This window comes from Thalia democratica, chromosome 7 (assembly GCF_965202585.1).
Source record: "Thalia democratica chromosome 7, ktThaDemo2.hap1.1, whole genome shotgun sequence".
Lineage (NCBI taxonomy): Eukaryota > Metazoa > Chordata > Thaliacea > Salpida > Salpidae > Thalia > Thalia democratica.
Window position 1 is genome coordinate 31,710,648 of NC_139171.1, and position 21,281 is coordinate 31,731,928.

Here is a 21,281-nt window from a genome sequence, read left to right on the forward strand (position 1 = left end):
TTGCCGCTGTCTTAATTTCAGGTTCATGTTCAATGAATTTCAAATCTTTTTGTAATAAGAAACGAAAAGTAAACCTAATCAAAACACTTAACGATAGAGCATACAAAATCTGTTCGAAAAAATTAATTCATTTAGGTTTTGAGAAAGTAAAAGAAAATTTAATAAAAAATGGATACCTACCAGATTTGATTACGTACGTAGGTATTTTTGTAAATTTAACACGTTTAAAGAAATGATGAAGCATCTCAGAAGATTTTTTTACGCAAATTTTAGTTTAAAGAAAACAACTTACTAAAGATTTTTTTAGTAAACCCTAGATTAGAAAAAAGAAATTATTATTTTACTTTAAATCTATTTGAACATCTCTTTAACTTCTTAGAATTAGTATGTTTTTAAATTGTAGTTGTTTTAAGTTAAATACTGGTGTGCGACTCGATAACCAAAAGGTTCCTTTGTACACCAGGTCCTTAGACTTTTGGTCCAAACATTTTAAGCGCTTTTGTTTATCGTTCAATAAACAATAACAGTTACTTACTTTATTACTGATGACAAATTTTGTCATAATTAGCTTAGGGTTTGTCCCTACGCTAGAATTACAAATTAAACTTAATGGTTGATTTCAATTTGTAATATTTACAGCAATTTAGTAACAAAAAGAGGTTAATGGATAAAACTCTAAATTGAAATAATAACTTTAATCAAATGACCTGGGCTGAAATAACTCATCACTTATTATGAGTATTCACAAAACTAAACAACTGAAAAATTAATTAGTTCTTTACTTACATTAGTTTAACTTATATCTTTGTTAATTCCTAATTGAATTACTAATTAAATCCTAATTGACAGTGTGATTAAAGAAGTAGGTGTATTATTTTATTATTTGTTTTACTAGATCTTAAGTGTTATATCTGTTTCAGAAGATAGAGATCCTGAATTAAGGTGTATAAAATTCATATTTTTTAGTTATTTTGGTTATCTAATTTTATTTAAGAAAATAGTTTTATGTTTATGTGAAGTTTATTTAACTCACTTATAATAATTTTTTTAATTTTTTTTTTCAGAGTATTTCTTTAGTTTTATTAGATTTATTTTTTAAGATAAACTGTTTATTAGTATATAACAAAATACAAATTTTTATATAAATTGTTGCCTTGTAAATAAATAAATTAAAAAATTAACTATTTATACTAAAGAGATTTTTATAACAACTATAACTTGTGTTTATGATTAAGTTTTGTTTTTGTTACAAAACATACTAATTATGTATTAGTTGCATTTCAACAATGATTAAAACTAAAGCACTTTTTTTACAAATTATCCAAGATATCTGAAGCTTTGATCATTAAGATGTTAAGATAAATTTATAATTTCAGCAAAAAATATATAAATAAAAATGCATGAAGACTGTCATGATAAAGTTACCCATAATGAAAATTCAGATTCTATCAAAGTGAGTTTGGGGTTAAAAACTATTACCTTAAGAGTTTAAATTTTAGTTGAAATTAAACTGTGTAAAAGTCATGTATTGTTTTAAATAAAAAAAATAATAATAATTAAATTTTACATATACCTTAGTGTAGCCTTGTTTTAATATTTTTGATTAAGTATAGATGAAAAATGATTACATAGTTTTTTAGTACCAACTTTATAAAGCCAAATACAGACGTTTTATTAGTATAATAAGTAAGCTATCATTTCTTTGTAAAACTTGGTATAAGTTTTTCGTTTTTAGCTTTTGTTTTGTCAAAAGTCTAAAAGATTTCAAACTAGAGTAAGGTTATATAAAATGAATAACACATGATAATTATTTTAATTTAGTGTTTTACTAATTATTAATTATAGGAAAAAGTAGGCTTTTATAAAGTTAAAAACTATTTCTTTTGATATTTGATTAATTGTTATAAAAATATTTTGCTATTAGTTGCAACAAAGGATACTCTGTACTAAGTTTTATTTTGACTTTTAGTAAATTATTCTTTTGTTATTTAGTTTAGAGGAAATAATTTAAAAGATTACAGATGTAAATAGTGTATTAATTCATAGTTTATCTAGCTTAGTAGTTCATTAAGTTGAGAAAAATCTTGAACAATTTTAAATTTACAATATGAGCTAATATTAAGTTTGGTAAATTAAAACCTTTATTTCGAATAAATGCATTGTTAAACTTTCCTTTTATTTTCCAAAAATAAAAAACAAGCTTGATTTTTAAATATACTAATAATAGATTTTATAGCTTTTAATGTAAAATTTTACAATTCAAAGCTAAAAAAGCAAATTTTGTTTAATGCAATGTTGTATATGGATTTTTTTGTCTGTAGTAGTTTGTAATAAAATCTGAAAAAAATATTCTTTGTTATGTTAAGTAAATAAGAATGGTTGAAACACTTTACTTAAGTTAAATAAATAACATTATTTAAGAAAACTTCCACTTTTTAAAAACATTATCTATGCATAAGGAAAATATTGCAAGGAGCATTTCCTAAATATTTGAGGTAATTTATCTTTAAATGTTTCATAAATTGATTCTTTTTTTTTGCTATCAATTGTTTAAATAGAAATGTTATAAAAAAAATTAAAGTTTTTTAAATAATATTCTTTAAATTTTTCTTTGGTTTTAAAGTGTTAGTAGTATTCATTTGAGTAAAGCAAGCTTGTTTAAAACATTGTTTTTTATTTTTTACTATCTTGTTTTTTAATCACATTAAGTTTTAAAATAGTTTTCAAGCAATTCGTTGGTAATATTGCAGTGAAGTTGATAAAAAAATAGTTTCTGCTAAAATAATATTACTGGTGAACTTAATTTACAAGTATTAAAAAATAAGTAGTGTCTATATTTTGGTAGCATGTAAATAAGGAAAACAAACACCTTAAAAGCCTAATCTACTTCTTAAAAAATCTGAAATAGACCTTTGCAATTTTTTAAACTGTTTTAATTTAAGCTCTATTCTGTCAAACAAATATAAAAGTCCTAAGCATCAAAAAACAGTTTTTTGGCTTTTTGTAATGTTTTGATTCCATTAAAGTCATAACATAATATACTAAAAATTAGAACACTTTTAAAATATTTAAACTATAATGTTCTGCTGAAAGCTTGTTTATTTTGAACCCTTTAGATCAGGTTTAATAGAATTTGAGATATCACCCATTAAAAAAAAAAAAATTGTATTTAAACCTTATTTCTCCTTTATCATCAATGATTTTGTAAATGATTTGATATTCCTACCTAGTCACCCCTTGGTTTTGCTCGCTTATGCTTACACACATAAATAAGTTTTTTTTTTTTTGCATGAAAAATATATTGTTAACCTTTAAATTTTTTATTAAAAAAATTGATATACTGATATTTCAATTAAACTGATAATTATTTTTGTTTATTTCATGAAAAAAAAAATATTTTTCAGCATGAAACGGCAGATGACCAGCCAAAAGGGTTCATTGCCACATTTAAATCTTTCAACAGACATCAAGTTAACTTGTTTTTGTGTTTAGTGTTTCTATCAACTGCCGATTCTATTGGGTTTTCTTCAATTGCTCCATTTTTCGCATTAGTGGTTAGTCACTGTTTAAATTTTGATACAGTTTTGCATCATGGGCAGTCCTGGTTTTTTTTTGGCACAGAATATCTAAAATATAAATTAAGATTATGTTTTTTCAAATACTTATAGGAGATACATTTTTTTAATTTTAAGAGTGGTTTTTAGTGAAATTGCAATATTGGTACTGAACTGTACAGGTTTTAAATCTCTAACAACCATTTAAGATAAAATGTTTTACTATGAATAATGAATTGTAAATTCATCTATGTTATTAAAGTTTATTTTTACTTAACTGCAATTAAAATGTCTATATTATTTACAACAGGCACAAGCTAAAGGTTTGTCAGAACTTCAAATAGGAATAATATTTTCTTCATACTCGATGGCTGGCATGATTGCAGCAGTTATCATAGGAACATACGTGAGTTTATAATTTATTACTGTTTAAATCATATAAAGCATTGAGATAAAAACAATATTTTTATCAAGATTGGGAAACTTGGTGCTAAATACTGTGTGGTTTCTGGAATGTTTCTCGGCGCTGGAAGCACTCTTTGCTTTGGGTAAGAATAGTTACTATCAACATAATAACTTATTTTAAAGTTTCACATGTTACTTTAAATAAACCTATTAAAATAAGTACAAAGGAACTTATCAAATATTTTCACTTAACAAACAAGTTTTATTAAGATAAACAAGTATAAATGAAAACCGCCTAAACGAATTTTAAATGTTTATTTTTATATAAAGTTCATACTTAAAACACTCAATACTTAAGTAAAAAGAAATTAGTTTGCTTTGGGTATGAAAATTTTTATAAATAAATATTTTATTAAATTTGAAATAGTTTTTATAACAAACTAAGCGATTTTAAATAACATAAACAAACATATTAGAAAATTCAAAGAATCATTTTTAACAGTTTTATATGAATAATGAAATTTGTATTTTATTTAAAACTACCTCTTAAAACAGTTTTGTTATCTCAATACTGCTATCATCACCAAGAATTTTCTTCTACATACAAACAGTTACTACTTGTTTTAAATTTAAAACTGAACACGCTCAATGCTAAAGTAAAAAAAATAATTAATTAATTTAATACTACTATTACACTTATATATAAAAATTTTTAATATAAAACAAGCTATTAAACAAACTCCACCAGCTGCAAAACTTTACAAACAAGTTTTATTAAGATAAACAAGTATAAATGAAAACTGCCTAAAACAAAAACTTCAAAGTTCATTACATATAAAAATTTTTCGTACTGAGCACACTCAATACTTCAGTAAAAACTATAGATTTTAACAAGCTATTTAAAATACTCTAAAAGCTTCATTTTTAACAATTTTGTACGAATATTTAAAAATTATTTTGATTTTAAACAACATGTTAAACAAACTTCACCAGCTTCATACTGCAAACGTCACCAGCCAACTTCTTCTGCTTGTCTGTTTGTTGCAGGATGCTGATGGGGTTCGGGATGAACATGTCCTTCACCGCCATGTTCTCATTGCTGTTCAACGAGTTCGGTGGCAGGTCGGTCACTGTGCTGAGCATGAGCGAGAGCTTGCTGGCGATTGGGGGAATGGTGGGACCATTGCTGGGCGGTGGACTGTACGAAGTTTGTTGTTTTTATTATAGTTTTCTTAAACAAATTTGCAATGTATAAAGACTAATTTGGAGTTTTCTGTTTTAAATTTTCAATGCTAATTAGTTTTTTATTTAAAGTTATTTTATATTTATCTCAATAATGTTTTAAGTTAATTTTTGGACTATATGAAGTTTGAGGTTTTTATTTCTTCGTAGTTTGTGGTTTTTGTTTCTTTGAAGTTTGTGATTTTCGTTTTAATTATCTTGAAGAAACTTGTAATGTAGAAAAAGATAAATTGGACTTATGTTGTTTGTTTAGAAAAATTGTTAATAGGTTTTGATTCAAACAAGTTTTTTTGGTAGTTTTATAACCGACTTGTAGTTTATATGTAGACATTTTAAAACTTTTGTTTAGTTTTGCTTTTATGTGATGAACTTTATTATTTTTTATAATGTTTGAACATAAAATTGAATCTATGTGATTTGCTTCCCGAAATTGTAAATTCATATCAAAACTTTGAATCATATATTTTTGAAACTATCAAATTTTTTTAGTAGTTTATTGACCCAGCTGTGGTCTCCATGTAGTTTTTCATTTAATTAATTTTCAAGACGTTTAAATTTCATTAGTATTTTAATTGAACTTTGTGGTGAAATTGTTTGTAAATTTTGGTTTATATTAGGTTGTTATTGTAAGGCTGTTATGATTAGATTTTGCATATTATACTCTTTTATTTATTGCTTATTGTTAAAGTAATAATGACTGTTTTTATTTTTAAACATTGTCAGTTAAAGTCAACTACATATGATATACTTTTTTTAAGATAGGCGGTTACATGTTGCCATTCATAGTGCTTGGTGTCTCACAACTGTTTATCACAGTAGCATGCTATTGCGTTCTTCCTAATACATCAGGTTGTTTATAGTTTATATTAAAAAATTATGCACTAAAATTGCTATAAACTTCTATAAAACTTTTGAATTTATCTTGAAAATGTTGTTAATAGAATAGATTAATAATGAGCTTTTACTGTTTGCAAAATATATATTTTACTGAATACATTCAAACTTTAAAACAACTTAGAATTTTTATTTTATTAATACTTAAAAAGTATTATTGAAGATAAATAAACCTTTAAAGAGTATAAAATTTAATTACATAAAATTTTTGACATTAGTTATGTTTCTTATAAAAAATTGTATAATGCCTCTAACAAAAAAAAATCTTATTTTGTTTCAAAAAATGATTAACACTATTTTAATTAAAACAATTGAAATTGTTTTACATAAAAACAGTACTTGATTTTTTTATAAAAAAATTCATGAATTCAAACTTTAATCAACATGAAACAAAATAGTTGAAAGACCGAAAGCTTCAGTCACCCCACTCTACTTACTATTGTCCTTCTCCGGTCTGGTCTGCTTCCTGGTCGTTGTGTTTGCCTTCATGTTCTACGGTTTCATCATCGCCTTCCTCCCCACATTCGTCAACGACTTGGTGAGTTTTTGGCTGTGAATGGGGAGCTAAGAAATGACTTTAAAAGTCTTCAATAGAAAAATTTTTGGAAAAAAACAATTGGAGTTTTATTTATTTGAAATTTTCTTCAGTTTATTTTCACTTTAAAAATGTCTCAAAGTAAATCGAAATTATTACCTAACTATAATTTTATTTAAACAGTCTATTAAAAATAACATATTTTAAATTTTAGTTTCATGTACTTGATTACTATTTGGTATTAAAATAGTAAACTAATATATTTATGTAAATAGTAATCTAATTTTTTTAAAGTTAAAATTTTTTCTAAGTTTTTAACAGACTTCCAAAACTGTTTCAAACTAAAAGTTTTACAGTTAAAAAGTCAAGATACTATTAGATTTAATATTTTTCTTTGCTAATGTAATATTTTTCTAGACTTTAATAAGTTTCCTTTGAAAATAATAGTTAAACATGTGCTCAAAAGTTTTTCAATAAAAAGAGAAATTTACAAATGAATCTTGTAAATCTTGCCGGTTTTAAAACTATGTTGTTTTTTGTTTTTCTTTTTTTAAGTCAGAATATGTTTTATCATCTAAATTGAAGTTTTCACTACAATAACTCTATTCGATTATCTTGAGAAAAGGAAAAAAAAAAAGATATTAATTTCTCTCTATACAACAGCTTGGATTCAGCGTTTTTCAAATCGCGATTTTGAATGTTGTTGGTACAATTTTTTATTCAATTACCACTTTATTTTGGGGTAACTTAAATGACAAAAGGTTAGTTTTTTGGTTGATTATTTAACAAAAGCTTTAATGAAAACTAGTTATAATAATCGTGTTAAAAATACTAATGAATATAAATATTGCTTTTTATTCATACCGTTTCTTATTAATTTCTTAAAAAAGTTTATTTTTTCTTGTGATTTTTAAAATACCAGTTTTATTTAAAGGCCTAGTGTTAAGTTAGTTTTTGCACTAGACTTCTACAATAATTTTTACATTTGTCTTACAAAACTATGACAGCTAATTATAAAAACATTTCAAACATTTCTTTTCACCTTATTCTCATTATTTTTTAAAGTGTTTGCAAAAAAACTTTATAAACATCTATTCTGTTATAAAAACCGTCCTATAAAAATACATTCGCACAGACCGGGATTGTGGATAGAAGAGTTGGGTCTGTTCGGCATGTCTTGCGGATACTTCCTTATCGGACCTTCTAGAGTACTGTTGCACTTGTTCAAGTGGTCCGCACAGAAGTCCTGGTTGCTGTACGCCGCTTACGTCAGCGTTGGTGTATTCTTCGGCGCGACGCTGGTGCCAACTTTTAGAATGACAGAAACCGCTTTCAAGTTAGTCGTGTGTGGTAGTATATAAAAATATTTGAATAAAGATTCATACGTTTGAATATTTAATTTTTTTTAAGTTTTAGTTTATTTTTTTTTATATAATTTTTATTTAAAGTAGTTTAATCAAAGCTAACTGTGTGAAATGAAAACAAAATCAAATTTCGATTCAATACGAATAAGTACTGATGACCGAAATTGATTTTAAGCGAGTTTAATGTGGTTGTATATAAAAAGAAACTAGTAAAAATTTATTTAGGTTTTAAACGTTCGATGATTTATTAGTTCTGTATTCTGTTTTGATAGAATACGTTTATATAAGTATAAGTTATGTAGTTTTGTTTGTTAATAAATTAGTAAGGATACTAAAAAACTGTTTAAAACATTTGTTATTTTGCTATATCAGTAAACTTTTGTTCTATCCAAGATACCTAAAGGTAGCTTTATAATTTTGTTTTACCTCCAACTTTTAGTACTATAAAGTTCAAAATAATTTTTAACTTGGTAAAAATACCAAACCAATAATTTTTTATTGATTTTTCTTTTGAATATTACCTTATAAGTATCTAATTGTAATTAAAAGTTCAGTAAAAGTTTTTGTTAAGTTATTAAACGTTTTATAATTTTATTTTTTTTTGTTTTAATTTTTATAAAAGCACTTTAAGTAAGCATTATTTATGTGGTTATATTTGTTAAAAAATTATTAAAGATACAAAACAAATTGAAAAGTTTTTTTTGTTATATCAGTGAACTTTTATTGCAATCAAGGTGTACCATATGTAGCTAAATAATTTTATAAAAACATATACCTGTTTTGTAATTATAGTGTACTTTCATTTTGTTCAATATTTACTTAAAGTAGTTTAAAAGCTTTTGTAAACTTCTATGCTGTTTTATACTACAATATTAAATTTTAAAATTTATACATTAACAAGACTAAATGATGTTGTTTCTTTTTATTATACTTTACTTTGGACATATTTTAAAGATATATATACTAACTTTTGTAATATACATGTATTAAAAATAACCTAGTTTAGTTTAAGTTATTTAAGTACAAATTTGAATTGAAAATAACAACAATTTGTTTAAACTTTTTTTTAATATAAAATAAGCAATACCAGTAGTTATTATATTTTGTTATAACTTAACCTTTCAGAACAATTTGATAATACTTTTCATCGTACTTAACTTGTTTTAAAATTAAGACTACCTTGTTTAGGTTGTTTTTTATAAGGTTTATTTTTAATTATTTTACAGTAATTTTGAATTAGTAACTTATAATCAAAATCTGTACTAGTTAATTTATTTACTAAAACTAATACAATTTGAAATAAAAGTATTCCAAAAATTGTTGATTTTATTTGATCTTCTTCTTTTTAGAATAATTTGTTTTACTTGATACTGCTATTTAAAGCTTTGTTATACTTTTGAACTTTTTCTTTATATAAAAAAATACAAGTTAATTGAAAATTACCTAAAATCTTTTTCTTCCAGCACAGTATTTGTATAAAAAAATTAGAAAAAGCTTTCTTTGATATCTTGTTGCTAATATTTTTTAAACTGTAATTATTTTAATCACGTTGTTTTTAGATGTTATTTGTGTGTGAAGTTTTTGTTTTCATTTTCTCAAATATTTTATTTTGAATAAGCATGTTCACATACTTATATGATTTCAACTGAACTTTAAATATCCAACATACAGTAGTGAAAAATCATATGGCATAAGTAAATTTTAAATAATAAACAATAAAGTTTTCTAAAATAGAAGAGTTATTTTTCTACACATTAAAATTGTAGTTATACATTTCATTGTATTTTTATTTAGTACTAAAGCTATAGTTCTATACTTTTTACATTTAAAATTAAAAGTTATGTAAACTACTTATAAAAGAATATAAAAAATTTATGATGAAAATTTACATAACATTAAAAATATCAATGAAACAAAAGCTACTTTTACCTTTTTTATTTTTATTCATAGCTTTTTTAGGGCTTTATCGAAACACGTATCAAGTTCATTTACAGAAGATCAATAAATCGATTCTGTGACACTTTTTTTTCTGAAGCTTTTATGAAATTAAGTACACTTTATAACAGTTATAATATAGAAAGTATTTGGTCTTTACGTTAATTTTTAATATTTATATGGTTAGTTTTATGACCATGTGAACATATTTATCACGATACAGATAAAATCGTGCAAGTTTTAATTAAGTGGTAAAAAAATTCCGATTTTACGTATAAAACTTTGTTTACACCAATTCTATTTTTAACGCTCTTCATACCAAACTTTTTTCTTAAAATAAAATTAAGTAAATTGCAAATTTTTAATCTAAGTTTTTCTTTAAATTTTCTTTATATTTATTTATACTGTAGTTAACAATGTATTGATTTTTCATAAAAAGCAGATGAGTAATGCTAAATAACGTCAAATAAATAATGTATATATTATTTAAGTCATATTTGTAATAAAATTCGATTTTTGCAACTATCTTTTTTCGATAATAAATAGTTATTGTTGTTTAAAATATAAAAATTGTATTTAGAATTAAAATTTTTAGAAATGATAACGCACGAACCTAAGTACTTACAGTACATCTTGGTAAAAATATAGATAGTTTCTATTAGTTTTCCTTTAAATTTTTGTCATACTTTTAAGTTAAGAAAAATAAAATTAATAAAGGTATTTGTTTTTAGTTTTAAAATTTTTTGCTTATTTATTATATAAAAGAAAAAAAAGCTACGAAAAGTTCGTTCAAAACAGTTGTTGATTAAAATAGAAGAAGTTTTATGATAAAGAATAAACAAAAAAAGTTTTTAAACTATTGTTTGATGATTTTTAAAAGCTGATTAATTTTAAGAATGTATATTTAAAAATAAACAATTAAGGTTCTGTATTTAAAAACATCGTAGGGAGTAAAACAAGAGGTTAACTGAAATTCTTCATCAACTTTTTTTTCCACAAAGTTCTAAGAATTAATTTATATTCAATAGGTTTTCAGGGATTAAAAACATCCTCATTTGGGCATTGTCAAAAACTGTTTGATGTTAAGTATAAAAAGTAATATAAAAAAAGATTGTAAAAGATTCTAACTCAAAACAAGAGATTGTAACTAAAAGTTTTGAAAAAAATTGAGTAAAATTTACAAAATTAAAAAAAAAACGATTATTTCTCATGAAATTAAAACTGCCAGACGTTATGAAGTACGGGCTGATGTTAAATAAAAAATAATCATTTAATTTTAAATAAGTAGCCGTTCTAGAGATAAAGTGTTAATATTTTATGATTGATAACAAATAATTTCAGGGCTCTGAAACTGCCAGATTCTGACATCACAAATTACGGGCTGATGTTTATTAAGTAATAAACATTTAATTTTAATCAAGTAACCATTAAAAAAAATTATGATATATTAATAACAAATATTTTTAGGGATCTGAAACTGCCTGATTCGGACATCTTAAAGTATTAGTAAATGTAAAACAAAAAAGTAGTATATATATATATATCTAAGAAACATTTTAAAAGTTAAAAAAGCAGGTAAAACAAACGTATATTTTCACAGGGATCTGAAACTGCCGGATTCGGACATCACGAAGTACGGGTTGATGTCGGGGCTGTGGAACACCGCTTTCTCCATCGGCGACATCATGGGTCCGACACTAGGTGGCGTGATGCTGTCGAAATTGGGGTTCGAGGACACCTGCGGCGTGTTCGGGTTGATACTCGTGTTTCTGGTGGGTTGAATTTTTATTTGATATTTTGTCAATATATTCTAGATTTCAATTTTCTGATAGGGAAACATTTAATTGTCATCAAAATAAATTGGTCCTGGTATTTTTAACAAAAAGTAGCTAATTTGATAATGATTAATAATAAAATAATAACGTTAATTTTTGTAAATTAGTTATTTATGTATTTGTTAAATATTTTGTTTTGAATATTTTAACTTAGCTTTTTACAGTAAAATTTAATTTTTAAAAGTCTAAATGTGACGAAACATTTAAAAAGCTATTTGGTGGTTATATTCTGATGTTTGTAAGTTTACTTTTAGAAAAGTTTAAAAAGTTGTTTTAAAATTTCTAATGGTAAAAATAAACCAAAGTATGTTCAAATCAAAGTAGTTTTTGTTTACAATATAATGTTTTACCTATTTGCATTTAAACGTTATTTTATAGACAAACTTTTACTGAAATAAACTTTTAAAACTTTTCTCATTTAAGATAACATTCAAAGGTATCAATTTTTGTAAGACTAAAAACATAACTTCCAATATTTTAAGATTTTATTTTCAAAACTTTGTTACAACCAAATATAGATATAATTTGTTGATAATAAAATCTGGAAAAAATATGGGAGGCTATAAGAAAATTAGACTTGACCTAAATTAAAACTGTCAATAAGCTAATAAAATAAACAAAAACGAAAATAACTAGCAAAAATCTTTAAAATTTTAGGCTATTTATAAAACTGAATTCATATTAAGGTTAAAAAACTTTCACAAGTAAAAAAAAATATCCGAAAATAATCTTATATTAGTTAAACCACATTTTTAAAGATTTAATTATCAACTTATGATCTGTTTTTTGAGTAAAACATTGTTTTGATAATAAAATCTTAAAGAATAGGAAGTTTTAAAATATTTTTTGTAAGTAACTAGAAAAACCAAGACACTAAAATTAAAACTAGCAGTTACGCTAATAGATTTATTAAAGTTTGTATATTATTGAAAAACTTATACCAATTATTTGATTAGATATATATTTTTTTAATCAAAAAATAAGTTTATCTGATAAGTGTTAGCACTTTAAATTTATTCTTTATGTGTATATTTAAAATAATTATGGAAACATTAAATATTACTGAAAGTAGATTTAAGTATTTATAAGGTATACTTTTGCTAAAAATATATATTTTATGCTCCTTAAATTGAAAAACTATATAGTTTTCTTTTAACCTTTTTAAATTTCGAACTTTAAAAGTATCATTTACTGTTTTGATTTTTTTGATAATGACGGTAAATATGTGGTTAAATATTTTGTAACCTTAGTTTGTAAATTTAAAGTAATAGTTCTGACGCTGAAAGTTAAAACTTTGATCAATTACAAGCTCTTAAAATTTTTTCAATTGTTTTTTAACAACAAATGTTTCCTTAAGCATTGTGTAATTATTAGATAGCAAACAAATATTTTGCAAAACAAATTAACTTGACTTTATAATGTTTTATAACATCGTTTGGTAAACATTAAACTTTTTCTCCTTAACTAATTCGGTTATAACATAATTAAAGTACTTTTAATATTTTTCAGTCAAAACTCAACAAATATTATTTTAAACAGTTACTTCTGAATATCTTACTGAGATTTGTTCAAAGTCGTAAGAGAAGTGAACCACTCCAAGATGAAAATACTCCTCTAATAACATGAATTAAGATTAGTAAATTGGAGAAAAAACTTTAAATTTGAATTTAGAAAGACTTGATTTTTTAGAAACTATCACCTTACTCTTTGCTTGCTATTGTTTTTAAAGCACTACATTTATGTTTCTTCACTAGGCTAAAATCATTTTTAATTTTGGTGAGGCAATGTACTATTTAAAACATTTTAATCAGGTTGTAAAGACACACTTTTTTTAGAGATCATAATTTAGAGCACGTTCATTTTTTTACCTATGCAATTTTTTTTACGAGGAATAAACTTTTAGACAATTTAGGAGTAGTTTATTAGTAATAATAGTTTTTAAGTTTTAAAACCTATACAACTAAATTGTACAACTTGATCAGTTTATTTTTGTAACTTTGCTCACTTCGTACGGCTTTTTTTTTTACAAAATGCAAATGATAAAAACACTTTAAGTTCCTAGTAGTTGATTTCAAAAAATTCAAAGCAAAGTATAATAAATAACACACAAGGTAACTAAACTGTGATATATTTTTATAACAAGTTTAACGCAAAAGTTCAAGTGTTTTTTGAAAAACAACAAACCAAAAGTACTTAATTCAACAAGTAACTGAAATAAGGTATTAATTTCAACTAAAATTTATGATGTAGTTGTGATTTTTTAGTTGGAATGCAGTTTTTATTCCTTGAACGAATAAAAAACGGTGGTATTTTTTATGCAGTCTACACACAGGGTTATTACCATCGAGTGTAGACTTTATTCGTTTTTCACCTACAACATTATTTGAATTCAATGTTTTTAGCATACAAACATCCTTTTTGTTTTTATATTTATGAAGTTTTTAAATCTTTTAATTTTTGACATAAGTCAGTTACTGAAGGAGGCGGATAGAAGAAAAATATTTTTTAAATATAGTTTTGTTTATATCTTTACGTTTATATTTCTGTTTTTAACCTTAGTATTTTTTTTACTGATTTTCTAGAACAAGATTTTGCTATAAAAAGTTATTTTAATGCAAACACTTTAAAATACTGTTGCCCGCGAAATCTTGTTTTTAGAAAATAAGGGCCGCGGCTTAATATGAAAAAGTAAGGTCATAAAACATATTGTGTGTAAATACTATTTACAAGCAAGAATATAACTAAACAAACTACTAAAAAACTCAATTTAATCATTTCACAATGGTAAAGTTTTGTATAAGATATAGAAATTACTTAAACTATGTACAACTATAGATATAATACAATTAAGTGTTTAATGTAAACATTATATCAAAAGTTTAAACCATACACTGTAAACTTTTCTTACAAACCAAAACAATTCTGTGCACACTAAAGTTAACATGCTCTAACAATATAAAAGTGTTGATTCACTTTATTATTTATTGTATTTTACAAACATTAAAACAAAAAATTAAACTGATATTGATAAAAAAAGTTCTGATTGATAGCGACTTGAACATAAAGCTTAAGTATAAGATAAAACTATAGAAAGGTATATTTATATTAACAACATAAAAAGTTTTGGCACTTGAAAATATATTAATACATTTTATGTTCATGTTTCTTTATTCAACTTGATCGATTTGACTCTCTATCATATTTTCATACATTTCTTTGAAAATCTGAAAAGTATTGAATAAAACATGATATAAATCGCTTTTTAGTTATACATATATGCTTATATTTAATATTAGATAATGAAATGTGTATAAATAAAGTTTAATGGAATTTTCTTTTTAACTGTTACTTACAATTAAAGTTAATAAATATTTTTAAAGTTGCAAGTCTTAAAATTAACTGTATTCTATGTTTATCAACATAAAATTAGTATCAATTACTTTACACTAATTAATCAATTAGTATTAATAATGTATTTATAATTAGTATTATTTTTTTATTTTATGTTTATCAACAAAAAAAAAAAAACTACCTACTCTCTCTATGTTAGAAAGTTGGTTGTGAGCAGATATCAAATAATGCTTAACCGCACCAATTTGCTCCATAACTTCCTTGACATTTTGTTTGTCTGTTTTGTTCGCAAGATCACTTTTGTTACCTACAATGTAAATTACACGGTTCTTGGTTCTGTCTTCGCTCGTCATTGAATCGATCTTGTTCCTTAAAAAAATAATTTGATGTTATTAAAACGGCCTGTATCAAATCAAAAACAATTTAAATACCATTAATTTGTTTAAAAGTTATTCTAAATAATAATAATTAAAAAAAAGACTGTTGAACTTAATATAAGTTTTACAAACTATTGTTTTTAATTTTAATAGAGTTACACATTGGTACACACAAACATTTTTAAATAATAAATTTTGTAGAGAGTATTTTCTGCTTCCTAGAATTCTTTATTTATTTTTTATAGACTTAAGTGAATCTCTACGTATTTTAAAACTAAGTTCAAGAAACCACACTTACCTTATCTCAACAAGTTCGGTCAGCGATTCCGGCTTAGTGACGTCATACACGAGTAAGAACCCGGAACTGCCGCAAATTATTTTCTTCAGTCTTTCAGGTTTGATCAGGTGGACATCAGGATCTACCACCTCCATATCAAATAATGGTTTCATATTATAATAGTAGCATGTTGGTTTGTTGAACCTTTCAAGCACATCTACATCCTCTACCTTAAAAGAGGGAAGAAATACATATATATTTAAAAATAAAATAAAAAGTGTGTTGAACATAAAAAAGTCTTTATAGTCATGTTTGTTTTAATTTTTTTTTTTTTTTTTGTTTAAAAAACTCTGAAATTGTTAAGTTTATACACAAAGTTTGGTCAAAATTTGTGCTTAAAAAATACTTTTTAACTAAATATATGTTGAAAAAGTCTTTAAAATTTGTAGATAATCACATTCTTTTACTTAACAAAAACTTTAAGATTTGTAAAGAAGTGTACACTAAATAAAAGCAAAACTTTTAAAAACTTTAGAAAGATTACTTTTGTTAGTTCAAACATATAATTTTTGTCTAAAATTGATTTAAGAAGTTTTAGAGTAATTACTTCATAAAACTTTATAAAGGGTTGAACACCATTAAAAATAAAACTTAAAAATACAAACAACAAAATCGGCGAAAGTCTGCAGAACAAGTCCGGACTTTCGTTTGCCGTGAGACAAGCTCAAATTTAACAAAAGGGTTGATCATGCCAATTCGATCATCAGACCACAAGTTTCGGTAGACTGAGACCGGTCTCAGTCTACCGAAACTTGTGGTCTGATGATCGAATTGGCATGATCAACCCTTTTGTTAAAAATACAAAAAGTAAAGTTCAAAAGTATAACTATGCTTTTTTCTTTAAATTCTTTTATAAAGTTTTGTTATAACATTTTGTTCACAAAAGTTTTTTTACTTTTAATCAAGACGTGCAGCGGGCAAAAAAACATTTTGCATGGTACAACAAGTTATTTAAAGTTTTGTTCAGCAGCATATATAACAGATCACATATATACTTATGATAAAAAATAACATCGAATTTGTTTTACAGTATAAAGTTTAAAGAGTTGATACCTTTTTATTTACTTTTGTAAAGTTTTACGATAAACAACTAAAATACTAAAGATACGACGATAATTAAAAAAAATATTTTAATATGTAATTTTTTATAAAAAAAAATGTTTTAATATGTAATTTTTTATAATTAGAAAACAAATAATGGACTTCAAACCACCAACAACAACAGCTTCCGAGGCAAAATACGACTGGTTTCGTTCTAATTAGGACTCAGCGGGCAGGCATATTCGCGAGATACCGCTACCGAGAGCTTACCAAGCAGGCTTAGGTACAAAGTACTGAAGCAACCGTTTGTGAGTAAAATTGTAAAAATATTTTCTCGCGAATATCCCTGCCTCGTGAGTCCTAATTAGGACGAAACCGGTTGTAGGTTGTCTCGGATGCTGTTGTTGTTGGTCGTGTGAAGTTTGTTATTTGTTGATGACGCTAACAACTCAACTTTGTTGTTGATGTTGAAACACATATTGGTTGTAACTAAATAAAAATTCGAACCTGGTTGTTGAAGTAGTTTGAGGATAATGACGTTTTTCCTACACCGGTTGCACCCAAAATAACGCAGCTGTAGCTAGGATTCCCTTCCATTTAGCTTATAAAACTCTTAAAATAAACAAAAAAGCTTTTTTTAATCAAAGTTTTCTACTGTAATTATAACTTAATACTTTGTTGTTATAGGTATACATAACTAAACGTGAGCTTGTTTACAAAAGATAAAAATAACCTGGTTCAAAGAAAAAAAAAATTGTTTTCTAAGTTAACTAGTCTTGAAAAATACTACCAACCTATTTTTTTTAATAAAATTCGTAAGTAGTATGTGTAATATACTTTTTTTGAATATTTTATAGTTTTATGAATTAACTTATTTTAAGTGATATGCGTAATATACTTGTCTTAGTCATATTATTGTTTTTATTACTAAGTAATTTTTAAATAGCATGAAAAGTATAAAACATTTATGTTTATAAAAGCAATATTGTAATTTATCATTAGTTAATAATATCGCTTTAAAACTGGAAAAGCAATAAAAGAAATCTAAGTAGCTTCTAAATTTAGCTTTACGACTTTATTTGACTCAAAGCATTTAACTAACATTTACATATTCTGAGTTAAGAAATTTAAATTCAAACAAATTACAATTAAATTAAGACGTGTTAATTTTAATAAGTTTTAGTTTTTCGTTTTTAGTAACAAAAGTATAAAGCTCAAAACAAAAAGTTTTATAGTAAACGATCAGTTTAAAACTAAGTTAGGTTTTGTAAAATATTTATATAATGTACTTTTTACTCGCTAAAAACGAATAAGCTGGTATTAAAAATTTTATTGATTTTTATTTCAATATGCTGCTTAAATAATTTTGAAATACTTTCTTTAAAAGTCATTCTGAACTAAAACTTAATTTATACATAATAAAAAACTAAAACTTTTAAAAGTAATAATAACAAAAACAAATATTGTTTAGTATGTAAGTTATTAATGTAAAACTTTACATTAATAGTATTAAAAAGCCTTTATTTGAAGATAAAGTATCTAAAATGTTAACAGGATTTAATCTTTGAATACTTTGTTATTAATATACAATTTACTTGTTTAGATAAAAAACTTAATCTATACAAAAATTATTATCTTTTATAAACTAGCAATACAAATAAAAACCGAAGTTTATTAAATAACAGAAAAAAACATTGAAAAAATATGTTTAAAGTATTTAACAATTGAATATTGTAAATAATCTAATTCACTCTTCTTCAAACGTCATAGAGTGTTTTGTAAACTTATAAAAATTAAACAGACTATAACATAAGCTTAGAACAAAAATGAAAATAAAAACTGTTAGAAAAAGTTTTTAGTACTCATACTTAACTTAAAACTTACAAAGTATTTGCATAAGTTTTAACAAAGCAACTTATTTTATTATAACATGTGATTTAACTATGTAGACTTTAGTACTGATGCTCAAGCTTTATTTTTTCAAGTAGATAAATTAGATTTGCAGTAATGAATTTTTAAAAGGATCTTAAGTTACTGTAATTATAAACTTTAATTTTATTGTTTAAAATATTCGGTTACGCTTTTATGTATAATTAGGTTTAAAGTAATAGGAAACAAGTATTTATGAATCTTATATGTTATTTAATTTAAAATTTAAGTGCAAAGTATACTATTTAGTTAGTAAAAGTTCAAAATCTAAAGCTGATCGTTTATTAAAAAAGATCCTAGCGAAGCAAAATATACTGAAATATATAAAATAAATGTCACAGTGCTTTTTTTTAAATTGAAATTTATTTAAAAATAATTGTGTTAAAGAAATTTTTAACAGTTACCAATTTTTGTTATAGTACAGTTTATTGAACGAAAAAAAAAGCGCTTAAATTATTTTGTCCTAGGACCTGGGGTACGAAAAACTTTTCGGTTATTGAGTCGCACACCACGAATATCTTTTAATGTCTTGTCCAGGACATTAAAGAAAATATTTAGCCTACTTATTTTTTGATAATGCCTTTTATGTTGTGATCCAAATAATAAACTTAACAACTAATTAATTGACAGTTATTTGTGGAAATATATATAACATTGATATAGTATTAACTTTTTGCAAACATAAATCTATTATTTACAATTGTTACTATAAACAAAGTTGAGGAAAACAAATAAAATACTAATTTAAAGATAAAGTTTACACACTTGAATAATAAATGAGACTAAGTGTGTTTTATTACTATTATTATTACGCTTCATTTTGATTAACAGATTATGCTGAAACAACTTTATTTTTTACTTAATTTTATAACAAAAGTTTTATGATATACTTATTTGTTTATCTGTTTAAAAGATATTAATTATAAAATGATATCATTTCTACTCATAAATTTTGTACTGTATTGTAAAAAATAATTTATGTTCATAAATATATCAAAGTTCATTCATGAAAAGCTTTTAGTTCTCATTATATAAACAGTATTGCATAGTGCAATTTTACTATTTAATTAATACTTGATATGATGATTTTTCCGACTGAAACCTTGTAATAAAAAGAATGGTTAATTCGCACGTATATTATTATAAAAGTTAAAAAAAATAACTACTAAAAAAAGCGGACTACTTTAATTTATTTAACATTTAAATTAAGATCGACCTTAAAAATTGACTTATTTACAATTTTTCATACACAATTTTAGATCAACACGGTATAGCTTTTGCAAACAATAAGAAACACTATTTTTAGAATCTAGATTTGTGTTTATTTGCAAAGGATCTATTTTAATTACAAATTAAGGTTGACATTTAGGCCTCAGTTGAAATTATTCGGACATAGAATGTTGTATCACTTTATGAAAATACTATGTAAAATTACTTTTGAAAAAAGACAAACAAAACGAATTGACTGTATGGTAGAATGTTTTTCTTACGCATGCGTATTTTGAATTTAATGATTTATTTACAAGTACTTTAAGTTTATAGTACAATTTTATTCAAAATAGTTGTTTTACCTTAATTTCTTGATAGCATTAGGTGGAATTTATTACTAGTTATGCTCAAGCTTCACTTTTTTGTAAATTTTGTAAAGTATACTTTTTAATAAATTAGTTTAGTAAAGTAAACTATAATGCTAAAACCTTATGAGCATATTTAATTAGTGTAATCATAATCTTTTAACTTTTTTTTCTTTCATTATGCAGTTGTACATAGTTAAGTATATTACATAGCTGGTAAATCTTCAGGGTGGGTGTCAGCAATGTACAAAAAAACACTTTTGCACGGTGTCAATTTTCCACGGATTGACATTTTTGCACATTGTAACTTTTTGCACGGCGTCAGTTTAGGTTGGTTTCAGCTAACTGGAGAGTGGCTCCTCATATCGTTTCGGAGGGTGGCTAAAAACGATTGTAGCGGTGGATTAAACTAAACAACTGTGCTGAAATGGCGCTTTTTGCAATAGTGACACTTTTACAAAACTGACACTTGAGCAAAGTTAATATTTCGTGCACAATTGACGACTCGTGCAAAAAATACCCTTTGTGTGAAAGTATTCGTTCGTGCAAAACTGACCCGTTTTCAAGTCACTATTTTAAAATTTTGTACAATTCAGTATTTATATACAATAAAAATATACTAAGCTATTTACTTAGTTGATAAAAGACTTACAAGCTTATAAAGTAGCTTAATAGATTTTTGAGAAAACTTACAACAAAATCAAGCTATTTAAATTAAAATTGAACTAAAAATAAGTTTATATTGTTTGTAGAGCTACCTTTCTATTTGCAGATACTTGCGTATTTAGTTTTGATTTTTTTTGATGAGCAATGATCTAAACCAGTGGTCGTCAAGGTGTACACGAAACTTTTTTGAGGAGCACGAAATTTTTAGGGTACACGAAACTCATTTAGAGGTACACAAAACT

At 24.4% G+C, this 21,281-nt stretch overlaps 2 protein-coding genes across 2 annotated transcripts; one reads left to right on the forward strand and one right to left on the reverse strand.

The window, feature by feature from the left end:
- Window positions 1-1,374: 1,374 nt before the first annotated feature.
- On the forward strand, window positions 1,375-13,609 carry LOC145840632 (MFS-type transporter SLC18B1-like). Its single transcript, XM_082947950.1, has 11 exons — window positions 1,375-1,453; window positions 3,405-3,554; window positions 3,865-3,960; window positions 4,029-4,102; window positions 4,953-5,166; window positions 5,960-6,050; window positions 6,494-6,633; window positions 7,294-7,391; window positions 7,766-7,966; window positions 11,530-11,701; window positions 13,304-13,609. Exons 1-11 carry the CDS (start codon window positions 1,397-1,399, stop codon window positions 13,388-13,390), a joined length of 1,380 nt encoding a protein of 459 aa, XP_082804076.1. The 5' UTR covers window positions 1,375-1,396; the 3' UTR covers window positions 13,391-13,609.
- Window positions 13,610-14,931: 1,322 nt separating this feature from the next.
- LOC145841248 (uncharacterized) lies at window positions 14,932-17,467 on the reverse strand. The gene is made up of 4 exons (XM_082948614.1): window positions 17,378-17,467; window positions 15,791-15,999; window positions 15,301-15,484; window positions 14,932-14,988 (listed from the first exon to the last, which is right to left on the reverse strand). The coding sequence occupies exons 1-4, from the start codon at window positions 17,465-17,467 to the stop codon at window positions 14,932-14,934; spliced, it is 540 nt and encodes a 179-aa protein (XP_082804740.1).
- Window positions 17,468-21,281: the final 3,814 nt, after the last annotated feature.